The sequence below is a fragment of the Apium graveolens genome, chromosome 1 (assembly GCF_009905375.1).
Source record: "Apium graveolens cultivar Ventura chromosome 1, ASM990537v1, whole genome shotgun sequence".
In the NCBI taxonomy this organism is placed as follows: domain Eukaryota; kingdom Viridiplantae; phylum Streptophyta; class Magnoliopsida; order Apiales; family Apiaceae; genus Apium; species Apium graveolens.
In genome coordinates this window covers 191,675,724-191,689,198 of record NC_133647.1, presented here as the reverse complement: position 1 = coordinate 191,689,198, position 13,475 = coordinate 191,675,724, and the positions used below count along the sequence as shown (strand labels likewise).

The window sequence follows — 13,475 nt, the reverse complement described above, 5'->3', positions numbered from 1 at the left end:
CTTTAACCCGTAAATAAATTTGTTAAATAAATTTGTTTAATTTGCAAACAGCAGAAGTGCCATATAAAGGATGGCCTTTAGGAAACTCCATGTACACTTCCTCCACCAAATCACCATGGAGAAAGGTATTATTAATGTCCATCTGGTGTAAATCCCAACCTTTAACTATAGCCAAAGCTAGAAGAGTACGAACATTTGACATCTTAGCAACCGGGGAAAACGTGTTGTGGTAATCTTGGCCTTCAATTTGGGTATAACCCTTTGCCACCAAACGGGCCTTATATTTTCCTAAAAAACCATCAACAAGGTATTTAAGTTTGTAAACCCACTTACACCCTATAACGCGTTTACCAGCAGGGAGAGAATCAACAACAGGCCAAGTATCATTAGTTTCTAATGTAGTTAACTCCTTATGCATAACATCGACCCACTCGGGATCTAACTTGGCCTGATTGTAGGTGTGAGGCTCTTTAATAATTACAAGGCTCACAACACAGGCATGCATTGTAGATGGTGGAGAATAATGAGGGAAATTATACTTGTGATGGTCAATAGGTCAATTCAAAAGAATTGTATTTTCCTTTGACACTATATGAACAATAAAATCCTTCATCCAAGAAAGTTGTACTTTGTGCCTTAAAGAGATTTGTATTCCTTTCGAAAGCTTCAATCCATCCAATTACACATTGTAGGTGGACCAAACAATTTGACATGAATGATGAATAATACAAAACCAAATAACACAAAATTTAGTATTTGTGTAATTGTGTTGATATTTTGAGTCCAATAACTTGAAAGTCCCACGAAAATACAAAAAGATAGCACAAGTCCTGATCTAAATATCAATGTTAAAAAAATGTGTTAATAGAGATTAACTCTAAACATTCTCAAGAAAAAATATTATGAAAAAGAATTTTTCAAGAAAAATATTCTTAGAAAAAAAACTCGGACCAATCTTGTACTACAAGGGTTCCAGTATTTATAATGTGCCCCTCCGGGAATTCATATGGCGGCTATGTCACGGGAGGTGATTTTATCAATAAAGGGGATTTCAGGGCAGGGGAGTCTATCTATGGTGATAACTTTGATATTGAAAAGTCGGTAAGGAAGCATGATAAAGTAGGAACTATGACAATGTATACTGGAGCATCAAGTCAAGGGAATGCATTGCTTTATATGATTTCCACCAAGGGCAGTCCTCATCTAAATCAATATCCAAATGTTTTTGGACAAGTTGTCAGCGGCTTGGATGTGCTGAATGCTATCTCTACAAGTTGTCAATGGCCTACCAAACCTGTGATTGTAGCAGACTGCAGGCAGATCATCGATGGAAAGGCTTATGAGCAGAACATGACTCTTGAGGTTTTCTTTGATATTGAAATAGGTGGCACATTATCTGGTCGTATCATAATAAAACTTTTTGATGATACCACTCCAATCACTGCTCACAACTTCCGTGCACGGAAATGAAGGGAACTAGCAAGACATCAGGCAAACCCTTACAGTACAAGGGATCCACTTTTCACCGAATTATTCCAGGAGTCATATGCCATGGAGGGAATTTCACTCTATGGAAGTGGAGGAGAGTGTGTTTATGGTCCCGACAAATTTCTTTCTGAGAATTTCGTAAAAAAATATACTAGTCCTGTAATTTTGTCAATGGTGAATACGGATAAGGCAGCTGATGGATCCCCGTTCTTCATTTGTACAACAAAGACGGATTGGTTGGACGGGAAACAAGTTGTGTTTGGAAAAGTTGTAAAAGGTATGCACATTATTAAAGCCATGTAATGTGTTGGATTGCCGGATAGATTGACCACTCTGCCAGTAATAATTGTTGATTGTGGTCAGATCAACAGGGCTCCTGAGGTTTTCTTCGACATTGCAATAGGTGGCACACCATGTGGTCGTATCATCATAAAACTTTTTTATGAGACCATTCCAATCATTGCTCAAAACTTCCGCGCACTTTGCACAAGAAATAAGGGAATTAGCAAGACATCAGGCAAACCCTTACACTACAAGGGATCCACTTTTCACCGAATTATTCCGGGAGTCATGTGCCATGGAGGGAATTTCACTCTTCACGATGGAAGTGGAGGAGAGTCTGTTTGTGGTTCCGACAAATTTCTTTCTGAAAATTTCGCAAAAAAAAATTACTGGTCCTGGAATTTTGTCAATGGTGAATACGGATAAGGCAACTGATGGATCCCAGTTCTTCATTTGTACAACAAAGACGGATTGGTTGCACGGGAAACAAGTTGCTTTTGGACAAGTTGCACAAGGTATGCATATATATATTCTTAAAGTGTACTCCTTAATTTACCCTTTTTCCAAATAGGTAAAGTTTTTTACCCATAACCCATATTAAGTATAAAATCACTAGATCCATGGATATATCCATAAAATTTACCCAATGGGTAAATAAATTTACCAATGACCCATATTAAGTATTAAATCTATATATCCATGGATATATCCATATAAGTTTACCCATTTTTTTACCCATCACAACACTAAACATGGAACTTTTTTGAATTTTAAAATTTAAACATCTTATCTAAGGAAAGATTTGCATGATTTTCTCACATCTGTTACAACACTAATTCAATGATAATTATTGGTTTCCTTATTCTCTCTCATTATTTGCAAGCATGACCATATTTTCATAAAATTCTTGATGAAAATTTGATGTGTATCATGTTCGTCATACAAGTTTACAGAATATGTTGTTCATCTGTTAAAACCAGGTTCATGATTTACTGAATATATCCGGATGGATTCTCGAGGAACAAGTATATCAGGTATTCATCTCCTTTGTCAGTTTACTATAATAACATCGTTTTGCAGAATTCTGATTTGATCATGATTTTCTTATAGGTTCAAAACGACGTGTTCGTGGACGCAATGTTGATAATGTGTTTAAAAATCCATCAGAATATGAGAATCAAGGTAGTGTACACTTTAATTCCATTTCTGATTCATTTATTGAAAGTGATAATGATGTTCATGTATTAATTTAGTTGTCAAACGTCGTACGCGTGGGAAGAATGTGGACAAGAATCTCACAAATTCAGCGAACATATATGATACACGTAAGTTTTCTCTATAGAATTTTAGATTGGTTGATGTGTATATACGTTTGACAGACCATGTTATGTAACATACCATGCATCTTCTCCGACTGAGCATATGAGTAATGATAAAGAAAATACTACTCCGAATTTACATAACAATGAAGAATATTTAAGAAAGTTCCCAGAGACTTTGGTTCATCGCATAAATGGTAATTTTCTCAAACCTTTAGGATAATGTACATTGTTATACATATATTTGATGTGCTTATGTTAATAAAACAGGTCATTCTATAAGAACTCCGTTATCAATTATTGATCAAAGCGTAACACTAGAACAGGGTATTGGTCTCATTATTTATCCGCCTGATTGTTTTTATACATGGATTGATAATTGTGTCCTGAAGTTTCTATTAACATTCAGGAATAAGACATCTTTCGAAAGGTGTGTTTCATAGCGGAGTTGCGGCAAATCTGGAAAGCAATAGAACGATATCAGAGTACATCAATGGTATCATTCTTCATCCATTCTGATTGTTATTATACAGTTTTTGTAATGATGTCTTCAGTTTGCATATATGTGTCGTGTTGTTGTTAATAATAAAATAGGTCATTCTGTAACAACTCCGCAATCAATGATTGATCAAAGCGTGACACCAGAACAAGGTATTTGTATCATTGTTTATCCGTCTGATTCTTTTTATACGTGCATTTATAATTGTGACTTGAAGTTTCTATTAACTCAGGAATAAGACAGTTTTTGAAAGGTGTTTTGCATAGCGGAGTTGCAGCAAATCTGGAAAGCAATAGAATGACATCAGAGTATAATAATGGTATCATTCTTTATCCATTCTGATTGGTATTATACATTTTTTGTAATTTTGTCTTCGATCATTTATTATATATGTTGTATTGCTGTTAATAATTTAGGCCTAATATATTGTTAAGATCATCGATAGGTAAAATAAGGATGGATTTTACCCATTACTACTAATTATTAACTCTAATTCTCTGAATTTTATTACCAACTTCATGCAGGTACTGTTTTATCTCAGTTTACACGTTTAAAACAGCAGCCGCAAAGTGTTCTAAAGAGTCCTCTTTCAATATTTGATGAAAATATATCTCCTAATATTTCAGCACCCTCAAAATCAGGTTAATTTTAAAATAGTTTGATCAACATCTTATTCCAGTCTATTAGGAGATGTCGGTCATGTTTCATGCTTCCATTTATTTTCCATCTTCTATGTAGTGCGAAAAGTAAGAATTCGTTCAAAGAATTTGAACAAACAAGATCTCGGTGTTTTTTGTAACACCTTAACAGATGGAGAAATCAATAGAATGATACCAGAGCACAATAATGGTATCATTCTTACTACATTCTGAGATATATCATACCATTTTATAATTGTGCCATCAATTTGCCTATATCTGTTGTGTTTCAGTTAATAAAATAGGTCATCCAATTAGAACTCCTCTATCAAGAAATGATGAACGTGTGCCGCCTAATATATCGTTAAGATCGTCAAGAGGTAAAATTTAGTTGGATTTATTTCACGATTACTATTTTTAACATCTAATTGCCAGAATTTATAGTGGAGACATGCTTCAGGTAGTATTTCATCTCAGAATTCACGGTTAACACAATAGACGCAAAGTGTTCTGCAGACCTCTCTTGCAAAAAATCTTGAAAGCCACATAATTTGTTCAGAAGAACCTAATGATATAATTCTTGATATATCTCATTTTTCTAATACATCTGTTATAAAATTGCTTTTGAAATTGTGGGTTTTGTGGGAATAGTTGCAGCAATGAACAATAGATCTATGATACAACCTGTTGCGGTAAAAAAATCACAATCGTGTCTGCCAAGTCCTCTATCAAGATTTGATCATATATATCTCCTAATATTCCATCAAATTCAAAATCAGGTTAATTTTCTTTACTTTCATTAACTTCTTATTCCAGTCTATGTATGAGTGTTTATCAGCGAATATGCTAAAATATGTTTCCCATCTTCTATGTAGTGCATAAAGTTAGGATTCGTCCAAAGAATTTCAACAAAGAAGATCTCGATGTATTTCGTAGCACCTTACCAGATTTGAGAAAAATATCCGGACAATGTACGTCATCGCCTAATATTCAGTTTTTTTCTGCAACTAATACACATTCATCAGGTAATTTTTTAAACTATAAAATGCAATTCCGGATGTATCAGTTGATTACGAAATTATGTCAAATTCTAAAAATTTCAGTATTCTGAAAAATATTTTTTCAGGAATGTATTCCTCTTCTCAGACAGCTGAACAAAGTAAAAATCAATTTCAACGCATAATATCGCCAAACGTTCCTATCAAAAGTATCAAATTTTGCGGCTTATTCCTGAATTACAAAATTCTGAAGGATTATTTAAACAATGTGTCATGTTTAATACTCTGCATCTACTAATGTATATCATGCATAACATAATAGTAAAAATGTAGAAATTCAGAATATTAACAGCAGTGGAAACAGTTCTCTCATATTCTCAATTCCTGAATCCTGTGTGACAACCGTTCACAAACAAAAAGGTGTCAAAAAGGAAATTGTTGCTAACAGTGAAGAAGAACAGAATCATTCAAACATACTCTGACACTAAAAATAAAACTTTAGGTTTCCTATCAATTTGTTCTATCTAAAAACATCATCGATTGGTAGGAACTGATCTAATATGTTAACATTATTTCTTCATCGTGCATGCTGTCAATTTTTGTTAATATTTTGTAGGCTTTAATTCCTCAATTGTTAATGCTTGACACTTTGTTTAATTGACTTGAACAAAAGCTTCAATGGAGTCTGAAGTATTCAATCTTATTGAAGACCTTGATCAATCGACTACCAATTGGAAGATTAAGGCTAGAGTAACTAGGATGTGGACCAGCGTTAGCTCTGAGAATGGATCAGTCAAAGGATATAATGTCATTCTGCTTGATGATGATGTAAGTCTTATGTTCTAAAATTTTATTATGGTATTACATAAAATCCTACCTTCTTTTGTATACCAAATGTAACATTCTTTTTTGTTTTAGAATAATCACGTCCATGTATTTGCTTATCCCAATATTTGGAATGGATTCAAAACTCCGGTGATTGAAGGAGGCGTTTATGTTTTTGACCAATTTTCTGTGAAAGATGCTGTCGGTAATCTAAAGCCTGTACAAGCTGATATCTGCATTAGATTTTCACAATATACTACGGTCACCGCTGTTGAAGACGATGGCATGATTCCTGCATATAAATTTGAATTTCTGGATTTAGGTGATCTTTTTGCTGAGGCCAACAAATATCAGCCACAACAACAACCTGAATTTGCTATAGGTGACCTTAATATAATACTCTTTTGGTTCAGATTATTAGTTTTTTAAAATACGTACCTTAGTATTTCACTGCATTTTATCTTTCAATAAATTAAATATATTGCTCTGTTTAATTTAGATGTAATTGGAGTTATTGAGGATTTTGAACCTCTAACGAAACTTGACACAAAATTTGGCATGCGAGACATTGTCAAATTCAGGATTTGTGATTCCAGGTTTGTCGAATGTTTTAATATTTATCCTGTAATTTTAATTATTTTCTGAGTCCGCCTCTAATGTGGAAGTTTTATATCCTGAAATATATGTTCATTTTTTAATATAGTAATCAGCATAAAGTCAGTGTTTGGGGAGATCTTACTGTGTTGGCCAATAACATTTATACTAAGGAACTCCAGTCTCCAGTCATTGCAATAATAACGAGCATAAAAGTTACAACTTTCATGAGTAAGTTCTCTTTAACTACTTAGTATAAATGACCTTGACATTATACAACAATTTCCTGAACTATATTACTTTGATTTAGATACTGTGCAGATTAGTACTTTGCCATCTTCAAAATTGTACCTCAACCTAGATGATGAATCTGTGACTGATATGAGGATGAGGTACTACGATTAAGAATTATAATAATTACATAATTATAGCACATTTGCATGTTTAATAACAGTTGATAGGAGGCTGAGTTAATAAACATCAATGTTTACCTTTGTAGGTTGAAGGAGGAGGGATATTTGTCAAAGGGAGAAAAATATCTTAAGGCGGTAAAATCTGAATTTGTTCAAACCTTTATAGAAAGAATGACATTAAAGGATCTCAATGAAAAACTGACATATGATGACTTGAAGGTTTTATAACCTTTATAAAATTTGCACGACACAACCATATTGAATATGATTTATTTTTAAATCTGAACTTTTTTCACTTCAAACAGAAAAGGATATACACCACGTTCTCAGTTGTTAAGGTGGATGAGGACGTAGCATGTGAAGGGTTTTTAGCACATAAACGCAACGAAAATGTAAATTTAAATCTTAAAAAAAAAAATGAAACCCTCCGCAGGATTCATGCAAAAAATAATATTTAATTCGTAGTTCAGTATATTTACCTTAAGAAGGTTTACGTTAATGGAAAGATGGAGGTCTTTAATAGCGATCCAAGAACGATGAACGGAAATCCCTAGCAGCTGCTCCTCAAGTGTGAAGCACTCCATCGGTATCTACCAAGAGTACAATGTGATGGAGGAGGAAGAGGTTGAGAGAATTAGTTGTCTCCCTCTTGTTCTACTTTAGAATTAGGGTTAATTATTTGGGTTGAGGCAAATAGGGTTTATAATAGTATATTTATAGGCAAAATTTTCAGCTGAAAATTTTTCATAAAATATTATTATTATTAACCCTTTAATTGATTATTCTTATTAACCAATTAACTAATAATTAAAACACCTTTTAATCATTAATCCCTTTTCTAAATACTTTAGAAAAATAATTCTCTCACTTGATTTAATTTCTAAAATTAAATTTTTAATTAATAATATTAAGAATTAATTAAATCTCATTTAATCAATTATTAAATCTACTAATTAATTATTTATTTCACAAATAAATAATTACCAGCCATTATTAATTAATTCCTCCACCATTAAATCATTCTCTTTTATGGTGTGACCCTGTAGGTTCAATATTAAGCCGGTAGTAGTAATAAATAATAATAAAACTATTTTATCATTATTTATATAAATTCTCTAATTCATTAAATATGATTAATTAATAAATTAATCATATTTATTCTACATCGTGAGGGATACTTCTCAGCATATCGCGACTATCCGGATAATACGAATTCACTGCTTAGAATACCAAGAACCTATTCAGTGAGTAGTTACCGTACAATCAATTCCTTCTACCCTGCAATGTCACGATTAAATACAAGGCATGGAACTTGTGTCAAGCCTATCTTATTTAATCATTTGCTTTCCCATTCACTATGCTTAGTTCTATTTAATGAAAATTAGAAACTCCTTTCTAATTTCATTCACTCTGGCCAGAGATTCTTGAACTAGCATAAGTGGATCAGCATTGAACATTCTTTTCCTTCACTGAAAGGGGTAGATCCTTTATTGATCATACACTATCTTCGTGTACAAATTCCTATACCCAGTAGAGCCCTTATAATTGTCCCTGAAGACTAAGAACTAAACCAAAGCATAGTTCAGTAAACACAAGATGACTATGATGACCTCAAGTCTAAGGATACTTGTACAACTATCACTATGTGAACAACTACTGACACGTGAGTGAACTCCATCAGTTGTTCAGCTGTGTGAGTCATGTTCAGTGAACTTATTCTATAATAAGCACCTACATACTAGCTATAGTGTCACCACACAAATGTCTATGAGAACAGACATCCTTCGTAATGAAGCAAGCATAGTATGTACCGATCTTTGCGGATTACTAATTACCAGTTAGTAATCCTATGACCAGGAAATATTTAATTTTAGAGTTATCATCTTTTAGGTCTCATTATTATGATCTCATCATAATCCATAAAAAGATTTACTCTAAACTATGGTATATCTTATTTAAACACTTAAATAGATAAAGCCCGTAATAAAACCAAAACAAGTCTTTTATAAATATCAATGAAATTAAAATAGATTACATAAAAGTTATTCCTAAATCATCATACATGATTGGACTTAGGACACATCTCTTTCAATCTCCCACTTGTACTAAAGCCAATCACTCTAGTATCTAATACCCATCTTGTCTTTAAGACGATCAAGTGACTTTGAGAAAGTGGCTTTATGAGTGGGTCTGCTACGTTGTTATGTGTGTCAACTCTCTTGACGTCTCCTCTTTCAATACAATACAAGAAATGTTACCGCGCTCCCACTAACCTTTTTGTAGACACTTGTTTCATATATGTTTTTGATAAAACCGAACTCTTTGATTGTCTCATCAAAACGGATGTTCCATCTATGAGAAGCTTGCTTTAAACCATATATGGTTCGTAGTAGCTTACACACTAGGATTTCATTTCCCTTGGAAAGAAAACCCTCTAGCTGTGTCATATACACTTCCTCTTCAAGTTTTCCATTGAGGAAGGCCATTTTCACGTCCATTTGCCAGATCTTATAGTCGTAGTAAGCAGCAATCGCAAGCAAAATCCGAATTGATTTTAACAGGGCTACAGGAAAAAATGTTTCATCAACGTCAATCCCTTGCCTTTGTCTGAATCCTTTTGCCACGAGCCTGGCCTTATAGGTCTCCACCTGCCCATCTGTTCCAATCTTTCTTTTATATACCCACTTGCACCCAATAGGCTTAACACCTTTAGGCGCCTCAACCAGAGTCCATACTTGGTTGGTATACATAGATTCCATTTCAGATTTCATGGCACTATTCCATTTCTCCGAGTCAACACAACTCATAGCCTCATTATAGGTCACAGGGTCATCATCATCAATGATTGACAACTCATTGTCATTCTCAATGACAAGGCTATAATACCTCTCAGGTTGGCGAGACACTCTCCCTGACCTACGAATGGGCTGTTCCACAGAAGGTTGTTCAGTCTGAACAGGTATTTCCACTTGATCCGTAGTAGTTTGTGCTTCTTAAACTTCATCAAGTTCAATTTTGCTCCCACTGTTTCCTTCAAGGATAAGCTGCTTTTCCAAGAAGGTAGCATGTCTGGAGACAAACATCCGATGATCGGTGTAAAAGTAATACCCTAAAGTCTCTTTAGGATATCCCACAAAATTACATTTTACAGATCGAGATTCCAGCTTATCTGGGTCAACTTTCTTGACATAAGCTGTACATCCCCAAATCTTAACGTGTTTAAGACTCAGTTTCCTTTCTTTCCATATCTCATATGGAGTTTGAGGAACAGATTTGGAAGGCACCTTATTCAGTAAATATGCTGAGGTTTCCAATGCATAACCCCACATAAATACTGGAAGATTCGCATAGCTCATCATGGACCGAACCATGTCTAACAAAGTTCGATTTCTCCTTTCAGATACCCCATTCAACTGTGGAGTATATGGAGGAGTCCACTGGGAGACTATACCATTTTCTTTGAGATAAGCTAGAAACTCTCCATTCAAGTATTCACCACCTCGATCTGATCGAAGAGTTATAATACTATGTTCGGTTTGTTTCTCCACTTCATACTTATATTCTTTGAACTTTTCAAAGGCTTTAAACTTGTGTTTCATCAAATACACATATCTGAATCTAGATCGATCATCTATGAAAGCAATGAAGTATAAAAATCCACCCATGGCTTGCGTAGATATTGGTCCACATACATCTGTGTGTACCAATCCTAGCAAATCTGCAGCCCTCTCTCCATGTCCACTAAATGGAGATTTGGTCATTTTACCCAAGAGACAAGACTCGCATGTAGGATATGATTAAAAATCAAAGGGGTCAAGTAACCCTTCCTTATGCAATGTCCGCAGTCTATTTTCACTAATATGACCAAGTCCACAGTGCCACAAAAAAGTGAGATTTTCATCATCCCTTTTTCTTTTATTAGTATGTTCAATTTGTAGTAAATTATGCTCTACGTCACATACATACAAACCATTATTTAAAATACCACTTCCATAAAGAACGTTATCTCTAAGAATTGAACATTTATTATTCTGAATAACAAACGAAAATCCAGCCAAGTCTAACATGGAATAGAAATAATATTCCTCACAATCGAGGGAATAAAATAACAATTATTTAGAACAATAGTCTTGCCCATAGGCATATGTAAATGAAATGATCCTACAGCTTCAGCAGCAACTCTTGCTCCATTTCCCATCCGTAGAATCACCTCCTCTTCTTCAAGAGTCCTACTTCTCCTTAGTCCCTGCAACAAATTGCAAATATGAGAACCACAGGCGGTATCTAATACCCAAGTAGAAATTTGACTTAGTGACATATTAACTTCGATCATGAACATACCTGAATCAGAAGCGGTAGTCTCACTACCCTTCTTCTTCTTCAATTCTGCAAGGTAAACCTTGCAGTTCCTCTTCCAGTGCCCCACCTTGTTACAGTGAAAGCAAACAGCTTTGCTCTTGGGGTCTTCAGCTTTTAGTGGAACCGGCTTTTTCTCACCTACTTTCTTCTTCTTGGAAGGGTTCTTCTTTCTTTTCTTAGGATTGGAACCTTCACCAATTAGAAGAACAGAACTCTTCTTAGGGGGAAAATTCGATTCCGCAGTCTTCAACATGTTGTGGAGTTCAGGCAGGCTGACATCCAGCTTATTCATGTGAAGGTTCACAACAAACTGCGAGAACGAACTCGAAAGTGATTGCGAGACCAAGTCTTGGCTCAGCTCCCCATCCATGGCAAAACCAAGTTGTCCAAGACATTCAATCAAATTGATCATCTTAAGTATATGGTCATTCACAGATGATCCCTCAGAAATCCTACAACCGAACAGTTTCTTCGATATCTCATATCGAGCTGTCCTCCCTTCCACATCATACAACTCTTGTAGATGCATAAGGATAGTGTGAGCATCCATATGCTCATGTTGCTTCTGTAGCTCAATGTTCATGGAAGCTAGCATGATGCATTGAGCAACATTTGCATCAGCTATCCACTTACGATACACAACATGTTCATCATTATGTGCATCGCTAGCAGGTTCAGTAGGCTTAGGTGAGTCAAGCACATATTCCAGCTTCTCAACCCTGAGAACAATTCTCAAGTTTCGAAGCCAGTCAGCAAAATTAGGACCAGTCAACTTGTGAGCATCTAGTATACTCCAGAGTGATAGTGCAGAAGATATAACGAATATAGTAAATATGTAAATGATGAACACATAACAACACTTAGCAAATATTCAATTTCATTTCAAGACACTATATGAATCGGGTATTTATTCATAAATGGCTCCCACTAGTTTATCTAATTTATACAACCCCTAAGTGAAAATTAAGCATTCATAATGCTAGTGGGAATAGGGATCCTACATTCCATCACACAACCTCGACTATAGCACGAAACGTCATGTGATGTTCAATAGGCAGACAACTCTTATAAATTACATCTTATGTTATTCCCTAATTAAACTTTAGCCTCTTGAATAATTGAGTCACGGCTGTAGCACAACAAACTCAATATTCTAAGTCAAGTCTAACCCAACATTTCGTACAATTAAACCAGTCTCCGACGGCCCACGGCTGTAGCACGTAACGACCTTTAGATTCTAATTCAATGTACACATCTCTATGTAATAGACAAGTATTTATTATTTCGAAATCAAAGCCCTCGGCTGTAGCACAAAACGATAATGATTTAAAAATAAGAACCACTTTCTACCATGTTGGAAGGCTATGGCTGACACAAGCCCGTTGTGTCATTGGCCAATTACTACTTGATATTATTTAATTTTAGAGGGATTATATTATGTTACAATCATAATCATATTATAAAGAGATTCTTCCTTTTAAATTAAATATTTCAAATCAATAATCGATAATAAGATGATTCCCAGATCGGGGGAGCATTGTCAAGAGGCGTCACTTAATACCCCTTTCTTACAGATAGAAATCTGCTTTTGACAGATTCATCCTTTCTCTCAATATTGAAAATTCATATTTAATTACGTGTTTCATAAAAACAAGAATCTCATGATTGTATTCATAATATTATTGTTAAGGCAAGAAACGATTCCTATTCTAGATTTTCTAGAGCACGCCTTATATTGATTTAAGTTCACCTAAATCTATCATCACATGGTAAACATAGGCATATATCTCATATATAAAATTAAATAAACAAGTAAATGTAAAGTGCAATAAAGTAAATGTGATTGGTTATGGCCTCATCCTATGTGATCTTTATCAAGCTCATGATAAAGATCAAGGTCAATCTAATATGGTGATGGAAATAAATACAACTACTTAGTACATAAGTCTTCTTCTTTGTTTAGACTTCTTGTATGCCTCGTCTTCTTCTTTGTATCACCTCCATTTGATAGCCTTCTTGAGTCTTCAATTACATTACATAGATTGAAAGTAAAACTAATC

General features: G+C 34.6%; 1 protein-coding gene, 2 long non-coding RNA genes and 1 pseudogene across 3 annotated transcripts; all 4 read left to right on the top strand.

Annotated features, from left to right (window-relative positions):
- Positions 1-759: 759 nt before the first annotated feature.
- Positions 760-3,210, top strand: LOC141723393 (uncharacterized; annotated as a pseudogene).
- Positions 3,211-3,399: 189 nt separating this feature from the next.
- Positions 3,400-3,905, top strand: LOC141723388 (uncharacterized). The gene is made up of 3 exons (XR_012576265.1): positions 3,400-3,585; positions 3,684-3,740; positions 3,821-3,905. It is a non-coding gene; the product is annotated as an uncharacterized LOC141723388 (long non-coding RNA).
- A 620-nt stretch (positions 3,906-4,525) lies between these two features.
- Positions 4,526-5,192, top strand: LOC141723381 (uncharacterized). Its single transcript, XR_012576264.1, has 3 exons — positions 4,526-4,606; positions 4,878-5,005; positions 5,102-5,192. It is a non-coding gene; the product is annotated as an uncharacterized LOC141723381 (long non-coding RNA).
- Positions 5,193-5,702: 510 nt separating this feature from the next.
- Positions 5,703-6,694, top strand: LOC141714073 (uncharacterized). Its single transcript, XM_074517617.1, has 4 exons — positions 5,703-6,052; positions 6,143-6,254; positions 6,372-6,431; positions 6,549-6,694. Exons 1-4 carry the CDS (start codon positions 5,903-5,905, stop codon positions 6,692-6,694), a joined length of 468 nt encoding a protein of 155 aa, XP_074373718.1. The 5' UTR covers positions 5,703-5,902.
- The last annotated feature ends 6,781 nt before the right edge of the window (positions 6,695-13,475 follow it).

What these genes read in the sequence shown, in the direction of transcription:
- LOC141714073 (XM_074517617.1), top strand. Translation starts at nt 5,903, where the DNA reads ATGGAGTCTGAAGTATTCAATCTTATTGAAGACCTTGATCAATCGACT. An exon ending in TCATTCTGCTTGATGATGAT is followed by an intron (nt 6,053 to 6,142) that starts GTAAGTCTTATG and finishes TTTTTGTTTTAG; the next exon opens with AATAATCACGTCCATGTATT. An exon ending in ACAACCTGAATTTGCTATAG is followed by an intron (nt 6,432 to 6,548) that starts GTGACCTTAATA and finishes TGTTTAATTTAG; the next exon opens with ATGTAATTGGAGTTATTGAG.